The sequence below is a fragment of the Nematostella vectensis genome, chromosome 3 (assembly GCF_932526225.1).
Source record: "Nematostella vectensis chromosome 3, jaNemVect1.1, whole genome shotgun sequence".
Taxonomy (NCBI): Eukaryota; Metazoa; Cnidaria; class Anthozoa; order Actiniaria; family Edwardsiidae; genus Nematostella; species Nematostella vectensis.
In genome coordinates, this window is record NC_064036.1 from 12,893,158 (window position 1) to 12,920,445 (window position 27,288).

Here is a 27,288-nt window from a genome sequence, read left to right on the forward strand (position 1 = left end):
TTGGGGGGGGGGCACAGGCACGCCCCTACTGGTCATTTCCTTATATATTTTTTTAATATTGGGGGGGGGGGCATGCCTCCAGTGCTCCACCCCCTGGTACGGCCCTGCTGTACAGGTTACGGAGGAGATGCTTGATGATACTTGATGATTATGTCACTTTATGGATCCTACCGGTGATGTTTTGCATTTGTGACATTGCCGATTCGAATAAATTTCTTATACAGTCCTACGCTTACAATAAGGTCTCCCTGACGTCGTCATTATTTACTCTGTATTCAAACGTATTTGTTGCAGTAAGCCTTGGGAAGCAGGTGCTTGAGTTCCCGGAGCCCAATTCCACCAATCGCCTCGAGTATTTCAATGAAAAACCCCGCCAAATCTACAACATTACTGTATGCCTGTGGTTCCAAGCTTCAAAGCAGTCGACCGAGTCCTCCACCGTATTTAGTCTTGCAACAAACCAAAGCGATAATGCTTTCACTGTATTTCTCGATAAGACAAATAGAAAGATCGCTCTTTATCTTCAAACTGGAAAGCCAGTAAGGTAACAAGGACACAAATCCGCAGCCCGGTTTTTTTTTTTTTTTTTTTTTTTTTTTTGCTGGCTGGGAAGATGTTGGATCCCTTGGTTGCTGTGGAAAAATTCGACCCGAATGGTTCTGCTGGCAAATTTGTGGAGTCGAACTAGTTGTGTTGGTAATATTTTTGGGCGCTGGAGCGGTTGCTTGAAAAAAAAAATCGTCCCGACCGGTTATACGGGCAATTATTCATTGCTTATATGCCTAACCACTGCTGGCTGGGAAAAAAGGAATGGTCCCTCCATGGAGGAACATATTTTTTCCCATCAACTTTTAAAATGGATATTTTGGCGTCAGAACATATTCAAACGACGAAATATGCCATTTCAAAGTGTTTCGGGAAGGGGGGCGGACAGGGTGGAAGGATGAGTTTTGACCTATAGTGTGCTCCCCGGTGAACATAGAGCTTCTTGCGCGAACTAAATATGGTGGAGATTATGAATAGACGTTAAAGTGTTTCTGAAGCGAAAATCGTGTCAGGCTGTTCTTAGGCTTATTATAAAATTCAATCTTCGCTTAATATTATAATAGAAAAGTCAAATTAAAAGATTACGAGGAACATGACGCAATTATTCTTCAAAGAGAGGTAACAAGTGCGACAAAAATTACGTCATAGGCACCCCCCCGTGTTTAGTCACACGGTTGCTTACTACCCTGAAGGAGCCATTTTGAATCGATCATTGACCGAAAAGTTCATTAGTTTGCCCTACTATTTGTTGCGTTTATATTCTTACAATGTCTGATTACAACAAATAGTCTAGTAAAGAGTCATATAAAACTCTTCGGGAGGCAACAGGAGCGAATTTGGATTGAAAGGAGCAGTGCATTCCCTTGGAGCTGAACGGGTGAGAGTCGTTTGCACGATGCAGGGAGAAATGAGTGGATTATAAAATGATCTGTTGGATCTACCTTCAGAGAGGAAAACTACGGCTTCCAGGGCAGCTTTTCAGAAGTCTAGAACTTGTGGTGAGTTTATTTTTCTGTACTCGAGCTGTGATCTGGATGCGAGTAAATAATACGATAATACGCTCGCCGAAGCTGCACTTTTTAGCTGGTTTTCAGTAGCAATCCGAAAAGAAATCATACATCACATCATAAATTTACCTTCTATTTTGTATTTCACAAAATTAATGCAATTTATTCAACTAGAAAAACATAATTGTGAAACCTAATCCATTTAGTTTCGAAAAAGTCAAAATGGGGACTCACAAATTAATATGTATTAATTAAGCAACTTAACTTATATAATAAAAGTATTTTACAACGTTTGTAATAAAAAAACAATGCACTGTATCCAAATAGCAAAACGTTATTGTGAAACCTAATCCATTTAGTTGAGGTCTAATGGGGATTCTGTTGACTTGACTTGGATAATTTGTTAGGATCCATAATTTCTTTTCTAAAAATAATTATCAGAGTTATCATGTTGACTTTTAAAATGTTCTTTTTTTAGATAATGACTCTCTTTTGCCGTTTTGCAGATGCTGGGCTTCTGTTGATGTGCACTTGAGGGCCCATGAGAAAGAGTATTAACAAACATTCTTTAATTTTGTAAGAATCATTGAGAGGCACATTAATGCTACAGGGTCTGTACTCGATTTCAAGTCAACATCAGCTTAGTTTATGTAAGGGGCTCATCTTCATTAGTTTTCATCAAATAATACAGTAAATACAGAGCAAAGAGACACTGGCCAAATATACAAGCTTTAGTGATATCGCTCTCATTTCATCATCATAATCCTATGGCCTCAGCCGAGAGGGCTTAAGATGACCCTGAGGTCTTTTATTGCACTTGGCATGTCCATTACAAACTCACCATGATTGTGCATTGCGTAAAATTAAAGGTTTACTCACTCATTTCAAATTTAAGTTGCTCAGAAAACTTAGATTGGCTGTACAGCATACATACCCCTTTTCTTTAGCATAGTCTTGTGCAAAATGTTCTTGATTGAGAATATCAACAAGTTTATTGATTCCAATTTTTTTTTTCACCATTTGGCAGTTTGGGAAGCAGTGACTCCAATTTATAGAAGGCTGCTTGTTTGATACCAAGTCACAAATGTTACCATGAATAGTCACTAACTTTTGAGTGTCTAGCCAGTGCATGTGCTATAGTATGTTATGCTATAAGCTTTTATTTTCAAGCTGATAACAGTCAATTCAGGCTTTATTTCATTTAAATTTTAATTTTGTGACTGAAAAGTTCTTTCTTTGATCCTCAACGTCTGCATTTTGTCTTTGATTAGCTAGAAATACTATTATTTTTTTAATTGGATCACAGTTTTTATTTCTTCCTTGTTTTTTTTACCATTGCTAATGACTCTACATGGCGCTTATGAGTATTTGAAACTTATCCCTTGGTTGCACTGCGTTAGGTTCTAACTTCAATCTTGTGAAGGGGGGCAATGGCAAAAATGGTTTTATTAAAAAAACATTCTACTGCTAATAGTATAGATACAGGAGAAGAAATTATTTGCATACTGTACTATGAAAAGTTGAGGGCGAGGGTCAACATGATGGATTATAGTCTTTTTCACCTAGCATATGACAGCAAGCTTAGCCATGGTGGACTAGCAGGCTAGGTAACTCTCTATAGCATTCTTTCTCCATCTAAGGTGGACCTTGGGGTGGACCGCTGTGGTCCACTAATCTCTGAGATTTTGTATGAAAACATAAAAAAGGACATTGGATCTCCTTTCCATGAAATCCTCATACTAGCCACCCCGGAAACACTTGATCCCCCTATTTGTAGCCCTAAGTGGAGAAAAAAACTTCTTTGTGTAGTCACCTGGGTAGATGCACATTCCCCTTCTAACTCTGAAGGTGAAATATAATAAAAACAGTTTGATTTAGCAGCAGGGCTATAGCTTAGAACAAGGGGGAGGGAACTCCCCCCTGTTTAGCCAAATGGACATTCATTAAAAAATGTGCCCCCCCCCCCCCCCCCCAACAACACAAAATACTAGGAATCAATGATGCTTCATGACTGAAATTATCATCCAAATCCTAGGAAATTCGAACTCAGTTTAAGTTGATATAGTTCGAGTTCTCAGGGCTCCTACCTTTCAAATAAAAACAATGGAATTGCACGTTTTTCATAGGATGGCGGTATTGATATTATAGATCATTTATGGTAGAAAATAAGGGTCTATTTGGTATCATCAGATTGTATGGTTTTCTGTCAGTGAATACACAAAAAAAAAGTCCTCTCTTTTGTACCCTACATAAATTTAACCCCAGAATAACAATAGAACAAACAACAATTTGTATTAATACTCTGCTTCTGGCAGGATATGGAATAAAATCACTCCTAGGAATATTTAACCTCCTAGCTTCTAATTTCACAATGATTACGCTGGGCTTCATCAGTTCAATCAAATCATGGATTTTTCGCCCCATCAGCATGTTTTGCCATTATAATGGCCCCAGAACGCTTCGAGGGGATTATTATTTTTGGGTGTTTGATTCCCACCTTGTATAAACCTGATCGTGTAGGTTCCACTCTACAGCGGATTATGTCAATCGACCAAAACACTGTAAACGACCCTTCAGCTCAGATTTCTATAATTATCCATAATATCTTTAGCTAGAATTGATAGTCATGTTAAGACCCTCTACTAGAGATAATTCATAAAGCTCAATTGAGTACGAATTATAAGAACAACAACAAGTAAATGGCTTGAGAACGATGGTGCGACTCCAACGAGCGCACGTGTAAGCGATCAAAACCGAACAAAACGAGACAAATACCTTGCCATTTTCTCGACGACTTTGCCTTCTTGATAGACTTATTTCTCTCTAAAACCATTTCACAGTTCGAACCCCATATTGCTCTTAGATTCGCTATCGATTTTTCTGTGCCTAGCTACAAGAATGTCAACTTTGCGTAACTCGTTGGCTCCGACGTAGCAGCTTGTTCAAATTGCCTAAGGTTCGAAAGGTGCAAAATTCTGATTTCCTCGACGATTTTCACACCAGATAAGTCTATTTGCACCGTCTCATTTTAGGGGTGGAAGGAATATTGACAAGTCAATTGTTAGGCCGTAATTTTTGCAGCTTTTGTGGCCTCGGGAATCCGCAAAATAAACTTCTACTGGCTTGTGTTGTGGCCATGACAGTCGCCTTCCTTTCGCGCGCTTTTTCTCTTCCCGCTGAGCAAGCAACCGTGTGACGTCACAAGCCCTTCATAATGTCGCACTTGATAGGACAAAAACACCAACTTCACGCAATATTTTTTTCCAATGGGTTTATGTGGATCGAAAAAGCTTTGAAATGTTGTTTCTTTGATATTTGAGGTTTTAAAAAAATGATACAAAAGGGCTATGTTTTCTTTCGCTTCAGAAACACTTTAACGTTAACTGAATTCTTTTAATGCCTAGCTCGATTGACGATGACGTGTTTGATAGTCACTGGCACCACTACTGCGCTTCTTGGACAGATTCAACAAATGCCTGGAAAACATACTTAAATGGCACCCTGAAAGATCACGGGGAAAAAGCTCTAAGTATGGAAGACTCGTTGCAGTGTCCTTTACATGACGGTAGCATAGTGCTTGGAGCGGATCAAGATGGCTACCAAAGCAAATTCAAGGAACCATTCTTAGGCAACATGACTGCAGTGAACATATGGGATCGGGAGCTTACAGATACGGAGATAGCCGACTTGGCTAAAGAATGCCCCTCAGGAATCGGGAACTTTCTATCTTGGGAGGGATTCCTGATGAAGTTTTCGGACAAGACGCGAATGATATGTCCGGTCGAGTGTACGCCTTACGACAGCGGTTTGTGCGAGTAGTGTATGTAGCGACAGCAACGATGTAACGAAAGGACTTACTATCACGATCAGCAAAAAAAATGTTGTTTAGTTCTTCAGTCGTAGCATGGCATCATGTACGGCTATATCCAAATGAACTTTCCCAATAAGCATCGATGTACCCTTCATCTAAAGACGATCCGTCATCTCCCTTCGTCTCAGTCACCTCCTTCGTCTCCGTCATCTCCTTCAGCGCATGCTATTGTATCATCGGCTACTTGTATTTTTAAGGTGAAATGGAGGACGAATCTATCGATGCATTTAGCAAGGAAGTCATCTCAGACAAGAACATGGCCAAGGACTACTTTCAACACCTAAAGACCTTGAGTTTTAAAAGAAAAAGAGGTAAGGCTGACAGCTAAAGAAAAAGAGAAGAAAAAAACCTTACGGAAACTATAATTGACGTATGGTCTATTGCTCTGGAGATTTCAAAAAAAGAGAAAGTGTCTGTCCTAATTATAAGGCACCACAAGCGAAAATGCCCGCGAGGTGCTCCTAAACAAGACAAGATTGACATAATCAAAGTACATCTTGTCAGGTCACAGAGGAAGAGGAAGAAAAAGAAACGGAGGAGAAGGAATAAGAAGAACAGGAGAAGGAAGAAGAGGAAGAGGACGGGGAAGAAGAAGTGGTCATAGACGAGCTGGGCATTAGTATTAGTAAAGATGAGAGTGATGGAAGTGATAAGAGTAATGAGAGTGACTAGCCGTTACAGACTCTGGTGACAACGCAATTTTTGAGGTGAAAAAATATTTAGTTGCCCTTCCTCTAGGATATTCGTATTTCATGGTTTTAATACTGTGCATCCCAGTAAACGGTGGCAGTACGCCGGTGCGATTGAATTTGATCACGTGATCGCTTTTCATTTTATTTACCTAGTGGCCGTTAACCATGAGCAAACATTGAATTTTTTATTTGTGATAAACCAACTGCATGTTTGTAATGCAACGCAAAAACATTGTTGATACAGGTCGTACAGGAATATTGTTTTTTAGTTGTTTACTTGTTGTTATTAGTTTGCTAACAATAAAAAAGGCTATGACAATATTTGTTCTCTAGCCTACACTGCAGTTGTCTGCGGAATATTTCGAGTGATTTTTTTTTCAATCAAATACTGGAAATCACGTATTCGAACACCACTTTACGAGAGGAATCCTGTCTCGTTTACACGAGGCTATGTGTCGGTGTGGAGACACTTATTTGATTATACAGCTGTGGAATCTCAGGTATTTTATCCAGGATCTCACCTGGGATTGTTTGGATTCCATGCCAATTCTTGGGATTCCATGTTTTCCATAAGAATCCTACCTTCGACTGCTAAGGATGAAATTGTTTAGGGATTGGAATACTCTTGGTTTTTCTTTAGGTTGTATTGTGGCACACATCAAGTGTCAAGTGTGATTGATCAATTTCGTCCAGCATATCCTGTTTTCTGTGTTCTCACTGTAATTTAGACAAAAAACTCGTACAATTCGAACATGATTTCCCTGTAAATCCAACCAGATAAATGGGGGGTGGATATCCACCCTATCCACCCCCCCCCCCCCCTCCCCCCACCCTGTTCCCAACCCTGGATTACCTTGGATACCATCCCTGGGATACCATCCCTGGGATACCATCCCATACAGCATGATCGAGGAGCTCTGGGGACGAGATTTCCCAGCTTTCAATCTGGGATGGTAATCCTTAGAATTTATTCAAAGTGGCCACTGGCCACTAAATAGAGAGACTTTCGATGGCCACTAAATAGAGAGACTTTCGAGGCTATGGAACCAGGGTAACCGCGACGGTCCACGGATTTTTTTTGTCTATAAGAGATTCAATTGTGAAAAAAACTATTTTTAGCACACGTGAAGGTCTAATGTGTAACGAGGAAACAGTAAATAAGAGATCTGTTGTGTGACAATGCCAGATTTCCACACTTCCAAGATAGAGGAAAATGCTAGGAGAGATGTATTGTGCAACACTCTGCCAGATTTCCAAATTTCCACAATTCCAGGATAGAGGAAAGAGTTAGGAGAGATATGTTGTGCGACATGCCAGATCTCCACATTTCCACGCTTAGGATAGAGGAAAAAGTGAGGAGAGCCGTTGTGTGACACTGCCGGATTTCCACACTTCCAGGATCGAGGAAAAAGTTGGAGGAGATATGCTGCGTGACACTCTGCCAGATTTTCACATTTCCTCGATTCCACTGATAGAGGAAAAAGTTAGGGGCGATATGGTGTGTGACACTGCCAGATTTCAATATTTCCTCAATTCCACTGATAGAGGAAAAAGTTAGGGGAGATATGGTGTGTGACACTGCCAGATTGTAAGAAATATCTAAAATGTTCCAGTTCTTGAGTTCTACTATGCTAAAGATAGAATGACGGCGGGACGAACCCCCCCCCCCCCCCCCCCCCCCAACCCGGCTTGAAGGTCCACTCAGCAAACAAACAAAAATATACCGTTTGGCTGAATATACCGTGCACACCAATATCTCTTTAAAATGACTATAAAAACCTTGTTATAATAATTATCTTTATTATTATCAATGTGGACTTTAAAAGCACACTAGCATACACACATTGGCACCAGCCGGGCCAAGACGGGACGCTAGCACAGTCTATTACCCGTGCAGTTCGGCAACCATGGACAGCTGTTTCGTCCTTGTTAGGACTCGTCAGCATGGCATAGCCGATTTGCCTCAGTTAAACTTCATCGGCAAAAAAAACTGCAGGGCGACTTCGACTCGAACGAAGTGCTTTAAACCACAGCTTAGATCCATGTGGGATCTAGAGCTGCGACCGGGCTAGCGTGATGCCAATTGTGCGGATCACGCATGCGACCTTTGCTAGTCTAAAACTCCGTCGGATAGCCAAACTATCCTTGCGAGTATGTATACATAAATGTGGACTTTAAAAGCACACTAGCATACACATTTATTATTATCGCTGTATGTTATAAAAGCACTCTATTAATGACATTTTAAATACAAGATTGAATTTATTTGAAGCATTGATTGCCTAATGTAATAAGGCGTGGAGAGGGGTATACCGAAAATTTGGTCCACTGAAATGGAAAAACGAACCACCCCGCTCAAAATTCTGGCTACGGGCCTGGACGGTACGTTTGTAAACATAACTGGTGGGGGTGCTTGATGACTTGTCAGCCGCAGCAATAAAAGTATATAAAAATAAAAGTCTTTATTTTGTTGGTACCTTTAAGGGGTAAAAATTGGCTCGAGCCACGCCCTTTTGGTACCTTTTAGGTGTAAAAATGAAATTCCCTTCGAGCATCCCCGTCATTTTTATTGGAGTCCCCCCCCCCCTCTCGAGGTGTTTACTACGATTTTGCAAGCCGCGATTTTGAAACAGGCCCACCCAGGCCCCGGCGTTTTTAAAACATCACAGGTCCATACCTGCCAACTCTCCCAGTTTTGCCTTTTTTTTTATCAAATCTCCCGGTCTCCCGGTTTTACCTTAAATCTCCCGGTTTATGACCAAATTTTAATCAGTCGAGTTGTTTTTTTAAGTAGAAGTTGGATGTTGTTCTGCAAATCTCATAGTTTGTAATTCAAACTATGACGTTTTCAGTTTTTTCGAACTAAATAGTCAACGAGCAGCCTTTTCCAGGCGTTTCTTGCAGAACACAGGATTACCGCAATACCGAAATGCTTTCAGATATCGACCAGTCAAGTAAGACAATTTTCGCGCGAACTGTTGAGAAATTAGCTCATACTTTGGAGCCGTGTCTTCGCGCGAGTTTGTAAGGAAAGGGTCATTATTTAACGTGGGGGGGGGGGGGGGGGGGGGTGGCTGCTATGTTCAGGGGGAGGGTTGCGATTTTTTTAGCTCCGATTTGGGGGAGGGTCTCAAATTTTAATACAAGGATTAGGAGAGGCCCTTATTTTTTTAACAAGTATTCTGATCAATTTCCAAGCCTCCAATTTCCAAGTCTGGAATCTCAAAATTTTTCTAAGGAGAACCCCAGACGGGTTGCTTCTATTTTTTCTCTTTTTTGTCTATTGCAGTTTGGTTTTGATAATTTCCATCAATAAATTAACAAATTTCCATTCATGTCAAAGTTATCTACTCCCCTACCTGCCCACTATCTTTTCATTGGCGGTATGAAAAAAAAATAAGAATTCTGGTGGGAAGGAGCTAATGACGCTGTTTAATATTTAGGTAGCAGACATGACGGAAAAACCTGGAAAATTACTGAAAAAAACCTGTGCAATTTGAGATAGAAGACTCGATTTCTTACAATGGTTCCTCGATTCCGGAATGATTTTCAAAACACAAATAACGTGAGGCCGAAATTCAATTACCAGATTTTGGCTTTTTAAGATATGTTTTCATGATCATCTTTGCGCTATTTATGTATTTGATATTTTGTTTGCTATCACTCACAAGTAGAAATTTTCCGCCTTTTCCGTCCTATTTCAAGCGTTATTTTATGTTTTTCCGCCATTTGGTTTTAGCAATAATTAGCATTTTAAATGTTTCAAAATTCTCATGGGAGAGCATGCCCCCCTATACAATTTTATTTATATCCCTGGAATATGGGCTTTAAATCAACACTGCTCCTAAATAAGTCAGTGCCCCACCTCAAACACAGATTCTTTCTACCCACATGCTGCCAGCAACGACATTCACGCCATATCCTTGTTAAAAAAATATAAAGCATATATTTTCTTTTCTTAACAAAGTGCTTCATCCCTTACTATTTTTGTAACACGGCACGGCTCAGAAAAGAGTGCTCCATACGGTTATAAAATTTGCTGGTGCTCCTGAAAAACCGTGCCGTGTAGCATTGCACGACTAGAGTATAATTTTGAAGAAAGTTAAGAATACGCTTTTTTGAGATTTTTTTGTTTGGGGGAGGGCATTCAATTTTGCGTCACCATTTTATGGAAGGGTCACCATTTTTGTGCTTTAGATAGATAATTAATGACCTTTGGAGTTGTAAATCATGCCAGCCACAAACTTCAAAGCTCTTCAAAGAGAATTTTTAGGCGCTCTGTGGTCAGGATACGATGGAATTAAAACGCTGGCCTCTCAAAAAGTAGTTGAAATTGATGTTCTTAACATCGAACCATTAGTCAAGTCAATTCAGTGTTTTACCAAAAACTTGTGCCCTTAAATGACAGAGTAGCATGTCTTTATTAACTTCCCAAAAGCTCTCCAAAGTTCTCGGGGGGGGGGGGGGGGGGGGGGGATCTCGAAAATTAAGATTCCATTTTCTTTTTCTTTCACTTCACCACAGGGTACCCAACAACAATAAGAGTACCCCCTCCCCTCCCCCCTGAAAAATCTCCCGGTTTTTAAGTCTGGGGGCTGGCAGGTATGCAAGTCTCCCGCGTGCTCACCGCGCGCAGGCTCTATATTTCTAGAAGCAGATCTCCCTCCCCCCCCTCCCCCAATAAATGATGACATTTTCCTAAGGGGAAACATTTTCAGCTCTACGAACATTCCGAAATCATCGATCAAACATATTTTACTCCATGTTTAGCACATTCTAAACAAAAGAAAGAATATTTCGATAAAAGAAACATAAAAAACATAAATAAATCATTTAGTTTGACTTGTTCTAGCCTCCTACACGCCGCTCTTTGGGACCACGATTCCTTAGGCCCCACGAGCGCCTGCTCCACAGAGCGGCAAAACGAATTAGCTATTGTCTTTACATGGCCAATCACGATCGAGCGATTGTTTGCAAACAACCAATCAAAACCCATGTTAGATTGCCGCACCCTGTGTTCCCGCCAAAACAAGTGTTTCGATTTTCCCTTTTCAAATGTTGCAATAAAATGTCCCAAATATAAATAGCAGAAACTCCTAAGAAAATTGTCGAGGCAGACTATAAATGCTTCATCTGTAGCGGTGTAACGACAGTGTCTTGTGGTAAAGTGAATGTTTTTGGGAAAAGCTCTATAGATATCTCCAAACTGATAAAATGTTCGACGGGAGAGGATCCCAGTGTTTACGGGAAGGAAAATTCCAGACTTTTTATCTGTACAAAGTGCTACAAGAGACTTGCGAAACTAGAAAGAGCACTGAAACATGTTGATAGTGTAAAACTGAGATAAATGAACTGTTCACGGCAACAAAACGACGAGTGAAGCGCCTGAGACCCCCTGAAAGCGCCGTTGTGGATCCAAAGCCCGTCGCTAAATCTCTCAAGTTCTCGTCGGCAGAAAATTTATCAAGTGCTGTTCCCAACGTTTCTCTCGCCTGGTTGTTACCGCGGTGTAGTGGCATGCAGCTAATCCAACGATCTAGCGGTCAGCCATTGTCAGCTTAAACTCCACGGTCAACCCCGACGAAGGTACAATCTCAGGAAAAAACACATGCCAAAGTCACATTAACTGTGGACTATCCAAGCAATAAAGTGAAGAAAGTATTATCGCCTGACTACGAGTCCTTGGGCAAGGCGATTATTCACGGTCCTCCATCGCGGATAGCGAATGCCGTTATGAAATGCGCACCTGTATCTCAACTGGTAGTTGAGAAAGTTCTACGGATCTTTAAGGCAGATCAAGGTGGCCGATCTTTGCTCCAGAAAGCAGCCTTCTCTTCTAAGAAAACGCACAAAAAAGGATCTAGAAGAGTTTGATTTTGAAAAACTTTGCCAGAAATGGAGGATGCGGGCGCCGCTGTTTTATTCTTTTCTACTAACAGCATGTACTGCTCGAAAGAGGGAGAACGTAACATGATTCCCAAGTATGGCTTTGGCTGGTTCCATCCTACTCAAGCAGCGATGTTCGGACATGAACACGACGGCGTGCACTATGGCTGTTCTCGTTAAACCCGATCGATGGAGGTGAGGCATCTCGTAATTCAATAACTGTTTCTGGGGCGGGTCCTGTGACGCTAAGTTGTACTAATTTGTTTTTTCATACACACCTCGGGGTAATGGCGATGGAAATGTTCGGTCATTTCTTACTTCCTTTTTATGATGTTTTAGAAAATATAGATATAATGGACGACTATTTTTTCCAAATAAGGCCAACTAAAAAAAGACATGTTTATCGTCCCCGCCCGCATCCTTTATCGGGGCCGCATCAATATTTTTTTAGCTATTTCTGCTGCTTTTTCATTGTTTGTTCCTCAGAAATTCAGATTTCGTGCGTTAGCGGTGCCTAGGCAGACGTTCCCGTTTCAAGGCTTTTCTTAAGACTTTTTTCACCCGTTCGCAACATCGCGGGACTTTCTTTTGTAAATCTAACAAATCTTTGATAAACCAAGGAGAAAAAATAAAGAAAGAAATCAAAATCATTTTTACTAGTTGCAACCAATTTTGTGTACATTGTTACTATTAGCCCCCCCCCCCCCCCCCAATCAGGTAATAACCCCCTCCACCCCTGTTAGTGGATAATCCAAGTTTGGGTCTCTCTACTCTGATGTGGAAAGGATGGGGCCAGGGGAAGTGAAAAATTGATAAAAATGGACAAAATGTTATTCTATTTGATTGTTATTTAAATGAACAATTGTTTTGTTCTCATTCCCAAAGGCAACACTGAGCAGACTAAACAAGCTCAAGGTTACACGCAGCAACACCAAAGCTCTGCAGGTGCTTGATATTCTTGGTGAGGACCATGATCATGTGTGTGTGGAAACTCAGAAGAAAATAGCTCATGGAGTTAAAGCCACTAAAGAGGCCATGGAGAATCACACCACTGCTGGTCACTGCACTCAGAAACCAGATGCCAAGCTCATAACTTGCAAGGGTTGCCAGGAAATTGTTTCTGCTAAAACCCAGTCCCACCCCCAAGGGTTCGTTGTGGCATTTGACAACATTGACATGACAATAGGAAGAAGGCAGATGACAATTTCTTCACAAAATGAAGATATCCATTGGGTGAACCATGAAATGGTCATGAACAGGGTGTCTGGTAATGGCTTGCAATCTGAATGCCCTAAGGCAACCTTTACAGACATTCCTAATATTGAATTCCTGCCAGACTTTGGTGACCAGAACAGACAACGATTTCATTACATTGTATTAGTGTCAAGAGTTTTGGCTGAGTATTTTGGATGTTTTACTAATCTCAAGGATGTTTGCATCAAGCACTTTCCCCACAAATACATCAAGGAGCTAGCAGAGCAGTCCATTAAGGTGTGTGTCTTATTACTTATTGCATAGTCTAAAAATAAATTTGAAACCCCGGAGGGCAGAACAGAATTTCAAAATGGGAGCACTTAAATGAAGAGGAAAGTTAGGAGGAGATGCAGTAAAAACTAACTAAACTGAAATTCTTTGGTGTAAAAATTTGATGGTTTCCAGGTCGAGTTGTGGATAAAACATTCCTGAATGGGTTAGTTCATACTGCAACTTCAGTTAATTTCTGAGAATGCCCATAAAAAATCAATACATGGAAATAAAAAAAGGTGCCTTTTCTGTCTGGCTGTGTGTCTACCATACAATCTCACTTAGTAAACCCACTCATTGAAAACTGTTCTGCCATCCCTGAAAAGCATGTAACATACTGTGTTTCTAGAAGCATTGTTCCAAACTTGATTCTGTTGGTATAGCAGTGTTAGTAGGGATTGTGCAAAAACCCCTTCCTGATCCCCTTACCTGACACTACCATTAACATTATTTTTCAATTACCATTTTACACATATTACATTTGTACACATATTACATTTTTAAGATTTTTTATACTCTTTTTTTGCATTTTTAGCATATTTAGAATGAATTTTTGTAACATATTTAAGTAACTTTAAGTTTTTAATTTTTATTGTAAAATGCTTAGAATCTAGGATTAAGCGCTATAACAAAAACACTCTATTGTTATTATTATTATTAATTGAGGAGTGGGAATAGCCCAATGAAAGAGGCCTGTGAGCCAAAATTCATCTCTGACATTTTTCTGCAATATCTTTTGTTTTACTTATTTTACTACTATTACTATTATTTTACCTTTTAACTACATTTTACTTAGTTTCTATTGTTCTTTTTCTTTATTCTTCAAAGGTTCCCCTGGGAGTAATTTTTAAAGATGAAAACACAAATGAGGACATGCTACATATTTTGCAGCAATTTCATGGCTATCTGCCTCATTTGGATGAAGGCCAGTATGATCCACAAATATTCGCTGGCGACCAATTGAGTATTGAAAGGGCTGTCAATCTTATTGCACCTGTTGCCAATGGCTACACTCCAGAGTCAAGATTAGAGGGCATGCACCTACAAATTGGAGACTGGCACACTGCCGTCAAAGTTCTCTCTGTAATTATACAGCAAAATCAATCCCTATAGTACAGGCCCGCAGCAGTAATTTGAAAAATAATAATAATTTGAAAAAGCATACTTAATGTGTTAATTATAGGAAATGGAAAGTAGGAAATGTGTATTTTTTCGAAGGTTGAACCACCCAATAATATTATTTGAAGGCTGCCAATGTGGGAGCCCCCCCCCCCCCCCCCAATAATTTTGAGGTTGCTATGGCCTTGTAGTATAGGCATTACCCATAGGACGTACATCTCATCGATATAACAGCTTAATTACTGGGTTTAAATTTTATTAGGCAATGTTTTCCATATTTTAGACAAAATGCTGAAAAAATTCTCTCTCCTGCTTAGTTTTTATGGTATTTTATTTTAATTGTTTGCAGTTGCTGTTCAAACGATTCTACTCAGCCCAGAGTGATGGGGATCTGTGCACTATGTATGCTGACAGAACCACTATTAACCGCCGAAATGTAACAGTTGATCCATCAAAGGCTTATCATGCTGACAGAGATTTCCTTATCATTGTCATACAATCCTCCTGGGTCTTTTTCTTGTTTGCAATGCAAACTAAAGAGTAGAGCAATTAGTGTGCTGTGGGCCAAAACAGCTAATGTTGAGGTCATACACACTCTATAAAATTAATTCGAGTTTTCAAAGTCACCTCCAGAATCGCTTACTGTGTTCAGTTAAGTTTTTGCCGCTCTAAGTGTCTGTATTGCAATTTGTTATATGCCAATGAATCTTAAATGTAAACGTTGCGTTACAGATTTTTCTGCCTTTTTCCTTCACTTGATACCCAGCTCTGACAAGAATAACATAAGCCATGTCATACACCTACTGGTGGTATACATTTTTTCTACTCAGATTTGTAAGTGCAGTCAGAGCAGCAGGTGATAAGCCAGAAGAGTCAGGAGACTGCATGTGGGTTGACTCATTTACTGTGCTCTCTAATGCAGACCAAGATAAATTGTCTGCCATCAAGGCAAAGAGCTCTTCGTCCTCAGCTAGAGCAGCCCATTCTCCAATTACTTCGTCATCTAATTCATCATCGCTAGTGCCCAGTCTCATATCGACCATATGCTCACAAGATACATCAATATCATTAAATACTTCTGCAAGCATAGCAACTATTTCTCTTGCATGACAGATGTTCCATATTTCAATCTTATCTGTGACACCCTCAAAAGAAAATAAAGTTTCACAGTTTTCTAGCACCTGGTCGATTTATGTTTCTCCAAACCCCAGAAGAGAATTTATGCTAATCAGACTTTGGACCATGCCATGTGCTGACTTTCGTACCAGATCCATTAATAGTTTCTTGTGGTACTTTTTTAGTAATCCTGAGAGTTCTTTTTTCTGGTCTTCACTAACAGAACGCCTTTTCTCTTCTGATGCAATACCTGTCTCCATAACCATAAAATCAGTGTAACTTTCACAATTTTCACTACCACATTCACAAGCTTTAGCACAATTATCACAGCAAGCATGGAGGTCTCCAGAAAATACAATATGGTTCTTGCTAAAATGTTTCATAAGCACCTGTCTCCTGCAGGTTGTAGCTTTGACATATTCTTTTATGTCCCTTTCCAAATGATTCAGCATAATGCCTTTGTACAAAAGATAAGAAAAACTAGACTTCCCATCTCTTCCAGCACGACCAGTCTCTTGGATAAAGGCCTCACAGTTTTTTGAGGGGCCAAAGTGTATTGTGCGGTGGACACATTTACAGTCTATTCCCATGCTGAATGCTATGGTTGCCACCAAGACTTGCACATGACCATCCAGTCTTTTGAATGACTCCAATATTGCATCCTTATTTTGTTTTGGAGTACAGGAATGAAGCATTTCAAGTTTTGGTTTTCCATTAGCAACCAACTCTATCAACATAGATCTCAGGGTGCCATACACCAAAGAACACTGTTTTATTGTTTGGCAGTAGATGATTGTTTTATCTCCACCATCTTTTCTTTCATTGATTTCATTCACCAACCATTTAAAACTTTCTTTAGCATCCATTGAGTTACTTAAATACTTGACAATATAGGTAATGTTCTAATTGGGATTTTCATTTATTTCTATGACGTCTTGCATTCTAAGTACATCTGTAATTGTTTCTTTTGTTGACAGCGTTGCTGTTGCTGTCAAAGCAATTACTTTTGCACCAGCAGCGAGGGTTCTCAACTCATGAAGCTCTGAATATATTGTTCTAAATGCCACCATCTTATTTGTAGATGAAGTCCCCCTGTCAAAAAACGAAAAGCGTGAGCCATACAAATATATATGATCGTTCTCATAATACGACATGCTTACCATTGCTTGATTACATGCGCTTCATCAACGGCTATGCAACATAGTTTTTCCTTGAACAACGCGCTAGAAAGCAGCTCCCTCCATCGCTGGTTTTTCAACCATGATTCTGGGCTTCCATATATCACGGAATACTCTCCGTTCTCTACTTCACCAGCTTCTCCCTCTTTTAGATTGCTGAGACTCACAGAACTTACACCGATGCTTCGTAAATAATCCACTCGGTCGTCCATTAAACTCACAAGAGGAGACGCGACAACAACAATGTGCCCTGACTTCCTTCGAATATCGTCGAAGACTAGCGGCATAGCTTGGTAAATCAGGGACTTTCCATAGCCAGTCGGCAAATTAATAAACAAATCCGCTTCACCCTTGGTGAAACTCCTCAATAGCCTCCTTTTGATGGCTATTCAAGGCCGCAATTCCGAATTTTTTTGACACAAGACGGAACACAGAGCTGAGATCGTTCGCCATCTTGAATTTTTTTCCCGCGAACAGCCAAGGTCAACTTTCCAGTATTTGGAAAGTGGACGCTGATTGGCTAATTCGTTTTGCCACTCTGTGGAGCAGGCGCTCGTGGGGCCTAAGGAATCGTGGTCCCAAAGAGCGGCGCGTAGGAGGCTAGACCTTTTCGGTCGATCTACATTTGCCGCAGTTTTCCGGCCTTTTGTTTTATTAACCAATGAAAATTGATGAAGATAATTATACTGCGTCAACTGCAGCATTTCGTTTGCGTTTGTTTTGACGCAGTAATATTAACATATCGCTAAATAGCCAATCAAACGGAGCGTAAAAATACACTGCGTCAATTGCTGCAGTATTTTTCACGTGACTCAGATTTGCCGCAGTTCCCCAAAAGACTATTGTATAATCAGCCAATCAAAATTACCGGCGATAAGTACACTGCGTCAACTGCTGCATTTTTCAACACGTGATTTTTACTGCGTCAATTTTTTTTAGTTCATTACATATTGATTTGACGCAGTTCATTTGCATGTCACAAGCTGGTAGCCAATAAGAAGTTCATAGTGACAAAATTGTCACTTAGAGACAGGGGAATATAGTTTCTGCATAGTGATTGTTTTTCCGGGTTTTTTTCTTTTCACCTTAGTTGCTCTCGCACGTGAAAATCGATATCATCATGTTGTTTTTTTTACTAACATATGCGATAATGTATTGATATGTGGATATGACTGATTAAAAAGCCTTTTCATAAAAGTCTTGCTTAGGTGATAAAGCGTGAAATTTGTGGCAAATTTGTAGGCAATGTTATTCATTGCCGCAGATTGACGCAGTTTGGCCTGCATGTTTTCCATATTTGGTCAAGCATTGTGCTAGCTCAACCAATGAGATGCTTGTGTTCATAAGAGTGCCCACATTGCTCACATTCGAATCTTCGTTCCCTCGAACAGAACACTTCGCATAGTTACCTCGAAGAATAATATCCAAAAATGGTAAGTCTGTTAAACAAGATAACTAAAATTCTATGTTACTTCCTGCAAAAATCTTAGTTGTTATGATTTTTATAAAGGGTTTTTCGGTCAGACTGAATATTCAAGGAATCTACTTGATTCAAGTTATAGATTTGAACCTTATTATGCTTTACCGTGATGTGCAACTTAAAATTAAGTCAAGATTATAATTTCAGTTTTTCACTTTGCTGTGTGCCGATTCTTTTCAAAATGTCTTTTCTGCTATTATTTTAAAACAGAACTATTGCTGTGTTTTTAGTTCGCGCTTCCTTCAGTCAATTCATTCGGCCTTGTCAAAAATGTCATTTCTTCCTTTGGGCTTCAACTTACAAGAATCGTTCATCCAGAGAATATTTCGAATTTTGTATTTATGTAACTGACAATTATATTTTGAATAAAACGAAGGCGAGAAAAAATAAGTGAGCCCTAAAATGAATTTCTCCGTTAAATTTGTTACGAATTTTGACAAGTTCACGAGTTCAAAACCAGGGCGTCTTTATTTAGCATAATAACGATTTCATAAAAATCTCTTAGATCCCACAACGAATTCTCTTTGCGAGTTCATCTCTCGAACTTTATTTCCGCTATTGTATAGCCCATAGACGCTTTAAAGTTCTGCGAATAAAAAAAAAAGATTCGAAAAGTTTTCGAAACTCGCGTCTCGCTTCGATTAGCGAATGAATCTAAATAATGCTTTCCAGTGTTTGGCTTGTTTTGTTTGAAGTTGCTTGACTCCACCCTATAACTTTGTTCCATGGTGGTTTTAGGTTGAAAAGCCTTTTATTGTTTAGTTTATAAAGCTTTCTGGCTAGATGTTATTAATAAATCAAGCGATAGAATTTAGCATGGGGATTCCATGGCCTGTGGTTTCAAGTACCCAATCAAATGCCCAACTTAAGAAAACGTTGATAACAAAGTTTTCAAACAAATATGAATCCGTGAAAACTATGTACAATAGAAGTGCTTATTATAAATGTATAAAACTTTTAAATTTTTCAGTTTTCGAATGTTGTGTTGTTGCTATTTGTTCATGGTTTCAATATTTTTGTTCGTAATTTCAGGCTGATCAACTCACAGAAGAACAAATTGCTGGTAAGCTTCATAAATTTACCTTTGTGTCACCTCTATAAAATCATTTTACATGTATTTCATCATTTTGCAATTGCGAATTGTTTATTTATTGTAATAATTACTTTTTTCAGAATTCAAGGAGGCCTTCTCCCTGTTCGACAAGGATGGTGATGGCACAATCACCACCAAGGAGTTGGGCACTGTCATGCGTTCTCTGGGACAGAACCCAACAGAAGCTGAACTTCAAGACATGATCAATGAAGTCGATGCAGATGGTGAGTTTCCTTTATTATTTACTCCGTATAGTTGTATATATTCCATAGTGAGTCACTGTAGATGTAGATGAGCTTGACATTAAATATTTAGAGTTGAGTCACTCTACTGTTTGGGATGCTCTCATTGGCTGTCTAAGTTAGGCTGTGTTGAATATCCTACTTTGCTCATAGAAGCCTTTTTTCTATTCTACGTAAAATAGATCTTCACCAAGATTCTTGAATCTGAAGTAAAAAATTCATTATTGGGAAAATGGATTGATGAATATTTTTTAACTGCATAGATTGAAACTTGAATGACAAAAAGAAGTATGCATTTTTTGTCCCCTGTTAGTTAGCTCATGACACCCTGTCATGGTAACAGCTTGCTTCATCCTTGATGTTATGAATTAATCAAGTTTTTCTTTGCAACAGTCAGTATTTACAAAAAGTGTTATACCGCAAAAATTGAGATTGCACTCTATGTTAAACTGTGCAAAAATTATTTCTTCTATTGCCAATCATCAGCCTTAAAGAAATCAACAAAAATATCTTCCTTTTTCAATCAGGAAATGGAACCATTGATTTCCCTGAATTTCTAACTATGATGGCAAGAAAAATGAAGGACACAGACAGCGAAGAAGAAATCAGGGAAGCATTCCGTGTGTTCGACAAGGACGGCAATGGTTTTATCAGTGCTGCTGAGCTCAGACATGTCATGACCAACCTCGGCGAGAAACTCACAGATGAGGAGGTCGATGAGATGATCAGGGAGGCTGATATTGATGGAGATGGTCAAGTCAATTATGAAGGTTTGTGTTTTATGTTTTTATATTTTCACTAACCAATGTTCTGGACTTGCATTGGATGTTTATATTTACATGCATTGAAATTGGTTTGGCAGAAGCTATGAATAATGCAGACATACTAGCCAGATGGCCTAGGTTTGATGCATTTTCTACCTCACTGCCACTGTTATCCACCAACAATAAGAGACAAAAACGTTGTTTTTAGTGGAATTCCTTTGGATTTGTGAATATTATACATCATAACCACTACAAGATCCCTCACACATCTGTCCCTCCATGCAATGTTCTAGTTATATTTATTCTAACAGCCCCTTTTTGTTTTGCATTTCATAGAATTTGTGAAAATGATGACATCAAAGTAAATTCTTCCGTACCCATCTACATTCTACAGCTGTACTGCACATCTCTATAGTACTAGCGTCACGGGATCTCAGTCGCCCATTTAAATTATATGAAAACCATCACTTTTTTATCAAGATTATTGGCACACTGATCTATCAAAGACATGTTTACTAGGTTGTTTTTTCTTTTCTAAATCATTGCTATTTTCCAAGTACAGTGGCAACTTAGGCTGTGTTGAGCTACATAACATGCCATCATCAACACTGTAAAAAAAAAAAATGTTATTTGCCAGGTGTATGTATTCTTCGTAGGTATATTAAATAGAAGTGATCTTGATCAATAAAATTTCTTTGGGAACAGATTCAGTGTCTCCGATGTTATAGCAACTCTTAGAGGTGCACCTTCCATACAGAATCGCCTTCCCCTGAAGGCTTTATACTGCTTATGACAATTATGATATTTTAAAGGTAGGAATTAACGAGCTCTTCCTTTTCATAGCAAAGCAAAGAAAACGTTGGAGGGAGTGGCACAGACCTGTAGAAAGGGTTTCGACCGGGGGTTTTGATTAACCATTTAGTGGGCAATTTTTTCTTAGGTAGCTCGTTCTTACCCGCAGTGTAGCCTCTGCAGGCATCTCTTCTCATCGGAAATAGTAGTCTCAAGGAGTATCAAGTTTGTTTAAGGGGGGGGGGGGGGGAGGAAGAAGTCCTTTGAGGGCCTGATACTCTAGCTACATCGGAAAGAAAAAGCGCTTTTATTTCGATGCGGGGTCCCTGTGGCGAAAAAAGGAGGAAAATAACACGGGAGGGGGGCAAAGAAAAGAAAGAAGAGTACCAGTCTTCCACGTCCTAAAATCACAAACACAGGTATCCTTAATCTGAATAAAGGCCGTTACTATGTAGAGTTGCCTGCGGAGGAGGCAACTTCCTTTTCTATTCGCCACAGGAACCAAGCCTCAAAATAAAAGTGCTTCTTTTCGAGAGAAGAAGTGCCTGCGGAGGAGGCTAAAGGCTACTCGCAGTGGTAATCAATTTTCCTTCATTCTGGGGATAGGACCACTTTCGAACCCAGACGCCGTGCGATGCATTTTGTGGAAGTTGAATAAGCGCACTGTGCATGACGGTCAGGATTCGGGGTCGGAATCCCAGAAACAGCAAATAACGACTGGGTACGAGTCTGGGGAAAGACTCTTCTGCCGCCACCTACTCGACTTCCAGCGGCGCGTTTTTTCTCTTCCGCGCGCCGCTATAAGCGCAGTTAGGTAGCTAAAGGGGTGCAAATACAGCCATTTGGGGAAGGAATGCGTGTTTTATTCAACACTAACAAGCACTAGACATCACTTTGGACTAAAGTTATCCTATAGCCCGTGATGGGCTAATATAAAATCCGCTTTCCAATCCGAAATTTTGTCCAATGAGATCGAAAATGATAGAGCTAAAGATTTATTAACCAAGAAACTACAAGTTACTCGAGTCTGCATTTTGGAAAATCTAGTCAAAACTACCCCAAAATGGGATAAACTAAATATAACTAGTATAAACTAATTTAGAGTATTTATATTGATTTTACTAAAAAAAAAAAAGATTTTACTCAAATTCAGTTCTCTTTTCAGACTTTGATAGCTTGTCTTTGAATCGAGTCGATTGTTTCATCTTCATTTGCATGCATTTGCATTGAATACGGCTCATGAATAATACGACGTTTGAACTTAGTCTATGTTTAGTTTTGCTATGAGAGAACAGTTTAAAGAAACTTGAGCTTTACACGATCTTAGCGCCATGCGTGCTTGACAAAGGTGGAGGGAAGGGGGTGTCAGTAGGGAACTCCATCAGTGTGATATTTATATTTATTTGAAACAGGAAGTTGGTCGTTGGCCCTGTGTCATTTGAGCGTGAAAGCAAGGCTTCAGCAGGTCGGAGCCATCTTGTAAATAATGTGCAACATGTAAAAGCACCTGCTAAATTGGATTTAAAACATGCTGTAAATATTTGTAATAGTGGTATGGTGCAAACAAATTCGCAAACAAATTCGATTGATGAGCCCTTTTGTGCGGAAAGCTGCCAGGAGGGAAATTGCAGAAAATCGAAAGATCTACTAGATAAAGGAACAATTTAAAACAAGAAACAAATCTAGTCCTCCTCTCTGTTTTAAAATTTAGTCAATAAATGTGCATACGAGTGAAATTCATGTCGATTTTTATTGCATTCACATCATATTTAAATAACTAAAAACTTGGATGTAAGTGTTGTGCTAAACGAGATGATTGCTCTAATAGCAAGAGGCTATAGCTGGTTTACAGCGAGCGCAGGAATAGGAGAATGGGAACGAACAGGCTTATAAGCATGGGCTTAGCGGTGAGACCGCTGTTACACAGATCTGTATTGCAGCATTCAGTCGAACATGTGCCGCCTGACTGTTCGCATGTCGTCTTCGCTAGTTCACATGCGCTCTTAAGGGTGCATGTTTTCGCGACCTAAAAAAAACAACAGCAGTAAAATATATAAGCATTTTTTCATAATTTTAATTCTAATTTAAGAGTTACACTAAAGCCCTCCAAACAACACAACAAAATTACCGATACGCATCATTTTTAATTGTTGTTGTTGTTTATTTAAACCACAATAAGAGGCCACATTAATCTAATAACGGCCAGATTTGTTATAAGGCGTATCACATTTATAATAAGGGAGGGACCATTTAAGTGGGGTGTAGGATTTCATGTGAGCAAGGTATTTTTTCCTCTTGGCTATTGGGCAGGATTTCTTTTTCTACAGAGGTGCTATATTTGGTGCATTTGTGGTGCACGATCTTTTTGTCTTGTAAAAAAGGCTTGCATGATTTTTTTTTTCAGAATCATCCACCTCCCCACCCCCCCTCAAAAGTTCAATGGTCCCTTACCGGTTACTTACAAATGTGGCACGACCTTATAACAAGTGTGGCGCAATGCCATTTTATATATGGCGCAACTTTATTACAAATGCGGCACGTTGCAACTACAAATATGACACGGTCTTATCAGTCTTATATCAAATAACAAACCATAGATGCTTTTATAGTTTGTTTTTACGTGTAATTTACTACTTTCTCTTCATGCCTGTTTCCTTCTAAAGGCCTGCCCGAACGAGACTAAAAGTGAATGCAAGTGTCGTTCAAAATTTAGACAAAAGTTCAATTTTTTGTTCAAATTTGACGCAAGTCAACGCTAGTGCTGACTTGCGTTCCTTTGGCCAGAGCTTAAATAATTACTTTTCTGCACGCAAATGTCTTTGCATATACTTGCGCACCTGCCCCGTCTATGTGTAGAGTTTGTTTGCCTGTATTCCTTACCGCGTCTACTCTTTGTAGAGTTTGTTTGCCTGTATTCCTTACCGCGCGCCACCTTTGTGCAAGACTTTATTTGCTTACACTAAGTTCCTTACCGCGTCCCCTCTATTGCAGAGTTTGTTAGTACGTTTCCCTTACCGTTTTTCCTGTAGTCGTCGTTTGGCAGGTGTCGCCAGCAAGGCAAGTTATCCCATTCGTCGTGCAGTCCCCATTTGAGTTACTGCAAACGTAGCACGTGATCGAATATGCTGGAACACATTTATACAGTAAAAGATTGGGATCTAACGCACGATACAACCATTATAACCTTCAAATGCATTTTACCCATTTCAACCAGGAACAAAATTTAAAACTGTGACCGTTTCTTGTCAAAAACATGAACCGAGCTACATGCGTATAGGACGCTCAGCAAAAGCGAGTCTTTAGTATTAAAAAAGATATCCCGCCGTTACAATTTAACACCACGTCAGGAGAAAATGCCGTTTTGCCGTTTGGGGTATTTTATTTAAAATTGGCAAAAATGGAATGACATTAGCTCTATTTTAGCCGAAATCAAGGGATTTTTCTGTTATACTATAAGTAACGAATTTGAAATTTACAATATTAGACAATTTCTGCAATCACAGCCTTTGTGCAGACGTACAGATTACACAATTTGAGCGTCGGATCCTTTCCAACATAATGGGTTTCGTTACTTTTTCACATGTCCGTAACTTACTCATTTGAGAGCCCTTCAGTTATTTCAATTTCCTCTACTTTTACAAAAATTTGATATTCGACCCTTACCATCCATAACAAAATGGCCATACTCGATCCTTCAACGATTCAGTTCCTAAAGATACAGTAAAAATAGCACTAAAACACGATTAAGTAAAGATACTCCCGCATTTCAAGGACACTTAACACATTTTGTGTTCCTAAGGCTTTTCTTGGCGGGCGTCCTAAATTTTGAGGAGACTTTGGATTTTTTGGGCCTTTTTACATGTAAAAAGGAGCGGAACAACAATTGTCTATAAAAGAGTAAAAATACCCTTTAGTTCCAGGGAAGGTATAAATTTATACAATCCCAAACAGTCCCGGAGTTCAAATAGAAATGTATAAATTTATACAGTCCCGGAGTTCAAATAGGAATGTATAAATTTATACAGTCCCGGAGTTCAAAAAGGAATGTATAAATTTATACAGTCCCGGAGTTCAAAAAGGAATGTATAAATTAATACAGTCCCCGAGTTCAAAAAGGAATGTATACATTTATACAGTCCCGGAGTTCAAAAAGGAATGTATAAATTTATACAGTCCCCGAGTTCAAAAAGGAATGTATAAATTTATACATTCCTATTTGAACTTCGGGACGGTATAAATTTATACATTCAACAATTGTTGTTTCGCTCCTTTTTAAATGTAACAGATACTGACAAATAAAAGATTTTGACATATCTTACGGTTAACATGGACATTTTTATCGGTTATGGCTAAAATACTCATTGCTTTCTTTTATGAAACACGTCATTCGAGGTAATTTCTATTTCGCTTCTTTACAAATACAATAAATGATAAGAAATGGATGTTTTAGACATCCCATCCCGGAACACATAATCATTTGTGCCACGAATCGTAAAATTATCTATTGACTTCTTAACGTAAAAGGACGGGGGATTCATATTTAGTGAAATTAGCAAATTTTTAAGGCATGTCTTGAGAAAATCGTATATTCTTGCTAAACGGCAAAACGGCATTTTCTCCTGACGTGCTGTTTTTCCCATTTTATCTAATTTGCAAACATGATTCCATCATGGTTGTTAGCGCTAAGAGTTTCTGTGGCATCAGCGAAAACACATATCTGATAAGATTATGGAAGCTGGGTCTGATTGGCTAAGTTTATTTTACAACAGCACAGAGAGAAGGAAGCAATTATTAAAATCGTAATCATTAATGCATATTAAGTCTATGGGATTACTCCATGAAATGTGATATATTAGATATATGTTATATATTGGGGATGTCAAATCAATTTTCCTCACCCGTTGGCAAAGCGGCGAGAACGACAAGAAAAGGCAGCAAACTTATTCATGATGGCAAAGAAGTGGCTCAATCTGATGGCGGTGTTGACTTGATGTTGACTTGCCTGGCTTCTTAGAAGTATGGTGAGCTCAACAAATATATTTTTGTATTAACCAATCTGACTCAATGAGGTTGCGTGCTAATACCCGCTGTTCCCGGAGGGGGCTTTGGCTTGCCTGCTGTTCTCGGAGGGGGAGCTGGCTTTGTGCGCACGACCATGTTTCTTCAAGTATTCAAAAGCTCAAATTATCATGTTTTTTTTGATTTGAAATTATTTTTTTCATAGACTATTTAACAGTGCCAGCTACCATGGGTAATCTAGTATTCCATCACCAATATTAAAGTTTTGGCTAACTTTGATTCTAAACTTTAAAAGTTTGTATACGAGGCTTTATAACAACGCTGCGCCATTATAGATTCTTGTTGTTTTACCATCTCAATATGCGCAGATCAGATTGTGCATTCTAATTATGGATGCAATTGCTTTAAGAGATAATCCAACCATAGGTGGTCGTATTTCTTAGTAGCAGCCGTTGATACCTTATTACACTTAATTTTCGCGTCACTTTAATTTCGCGATTTTAAAAGATTCGCGAAAATAAAGTGACGCAAAAAATAAGTGTCGCGAAAATTAGGATGGCGAAAATTAAGTGAGGAAAACATGCGAAATTTTGGGCAAAAATGCAAAATAAAGTTTTCGTGACCGAGAATTCTCGGGTGTTTCGAGAAACGGGCGCCAGGTGTTTCGCTTTTATTAACATTCGCCACTAAAAGCTCACCTCGGGATGGAGTGTTGGAAGGAAAACCTACATCTTAATTAAGATTAACGGCTCGAAGTTTCGAGATCCCTGGAAGAAAGAGAGTGGCGGGGTCCCTAAAGAAATTGATTTGGTTAAAAGAATCACAAAACCGCTATACATAACAATCGCACGGTTTACAAATGGTCCAAATAAAAACTGGTGATTAAATTTTTACCACATAAAATCAGAACTGTTTTTATAAGCCTGCGACTTAGCCTAGGATAACTGGATAATAGCAAA

General features: G+C 39.2%; 5 protein-coding genes and 2 long non-coding RNA genes across 9 annotated transcripts in view; 3 read left to right on the forward strand and 4 right to left on the reverse strand.

Moving 5' to 3' along the window:
- LOC5518640 (neuronal pentraxin receptor) overlaps nucleotides 1-6,437 on the forward strand; it is a 42,942-nt gene extending 36,505 nt beyond the window's left edge. For both annotated transcript variants that reach the window (XM_048725421.1, XM_032363362.2), the window contains 2 exons: nucleotides 295-544; nucleotides 4,958-6,437. In XM_048725421.1, the coding sequence (XP_048581378.1) occupies nucleotides 295-544; nucleotides 4,958-5,372 (665 nt within the window). In that variant the 3' untranslated portion in view covers nucleotides 5,373-6,437. The remainder of the gene's footprint in view (nucleotides 1-294; nucleotides 545-4,957) is intronic.
- On the forward strand, nucleotides 1,404-3,024 carry LOC5518780. The gene is made up of 2 exons (XR_004290336.2): nucleotides 1,404-1,544; nucleotides 2,060-3,024. It is a non-coding gene; the product is annotated as an uncharacterized LOC5518780 (long non-coding RNA).
- LOC125561316 lies at nucleotides 2,765-4,866 on the reverse strand. Its single transcript, XR_007307354.1, has 2 exons — nucleotides 4,329-4,866; nucleotides 2,765-3,395 (listed from the first exon to the last, which is right to left on the reverse strand). It is a non-coding gene; the product is annotated as an uncharacterized LOC125561316 (long non-coding RNA).
- An 8,447-nt stretch (nucleotides 6,438-14,884) lies between the features above and the next one.
- LOC116602154 (ATP-dependent DNA helicase Q-like 2) lies at nucleotides 14,885-16,627 on the reverse strand. The gene has a single exon (XM_032363317.2). It carries the CDS (start codon nucleotides 16,625-16,627, stop codon nucleotides 15,836-15,838), a length of 792 nt encoding a protein of 263 aa, XP_032219208.2. The 3' UTR covers nucleotides 14,885-15,835.
- LOC5518657 (putative ATP-dependent DNA helicase Q1) lies at nucleotides 16,433-17,559 on the reverse strand. The gene is made up of 2 exons (XM_032363475.2): nucleotides 16,922-17,559; nucleotides 16,433-16,853 (listed from the first exon to the last, which is right to left on the reverse strand). Exons 1-2 carry the CDS (start codon nucleotides 17,224-17,226, stop codon nucleotides 16,664-16,666), a joined length of 495 nt encoding a protein of 164 aa, XP_032219366.1. The 5' UTR covers nucleotides 17,227-17,559; the 3' UTR covers nucleotides 16,433-16,663.
- Nucleotides 17,560-18,241: 682 nt separating this feature from the next.
- Nucleotides 18,242-21,224, forward strand: LOC5518649 (calmodulin). The gene is made up of 5 exons (XM_032363373.2): nucleotides 18,242-18,372; nucleotides 19,452-19,482; nucleotides 19,593-19,736; nucleotides 20,282-20,524; nucleotides 20,855-21,224. The coding sequence occupies exons 1-5, from the start codon at nucleotides 18,370-18,372 to the stop codon at nucleotides 20,881-20,883; spliced, it is 450 nt and encodes a 149-aa protein (XP_032219264.1). The 5' UTR covers nucleotides 18,242-18,369; the 3' UTR covers nucleotides 20,884-21,224.
- Nucleotides 21,225-23,041: 1,817 nt separating this feature from the next.
- LOC116602178 lies at nucleotides 23,042-26,389 on the reverse strand. 2 transcript variants are annotated; one of them, XR_004290308.2, is made up of 3 exons: nucleotides 26,209-26,378; nucleotides 24,326-24,435; nucleotides 23,042-23,336 (listed from the first exon to the last, which is right to left on the reverse strand). XR_004290308.2 is itself a non-coding variant. In XM_032363374.2 (3 exons), exons 1-3 carry the CDS (start codon nucleotides 26,256-26,258, stop codon nucleotides 23,157-23,159), a joined length of 312 nt encoding a protein of 103 aa, XP_032219265.2. In that variant the 5' UTR covers nucleotides 26,259-26,389; the 3' UTR covers nucleotides 23,042-23,156. The 2 variants fall into 2 exon arrangements, 1 of the variants encoding a protein (XP_032219265.2); XM_032363374.2 differs by having other exon boundaries at nucleotides 24,326-24,407; nucleotides 26,209-26,389.
- Nucleotides 26,390-27,288: the final 899 nt, after the last annotated feature.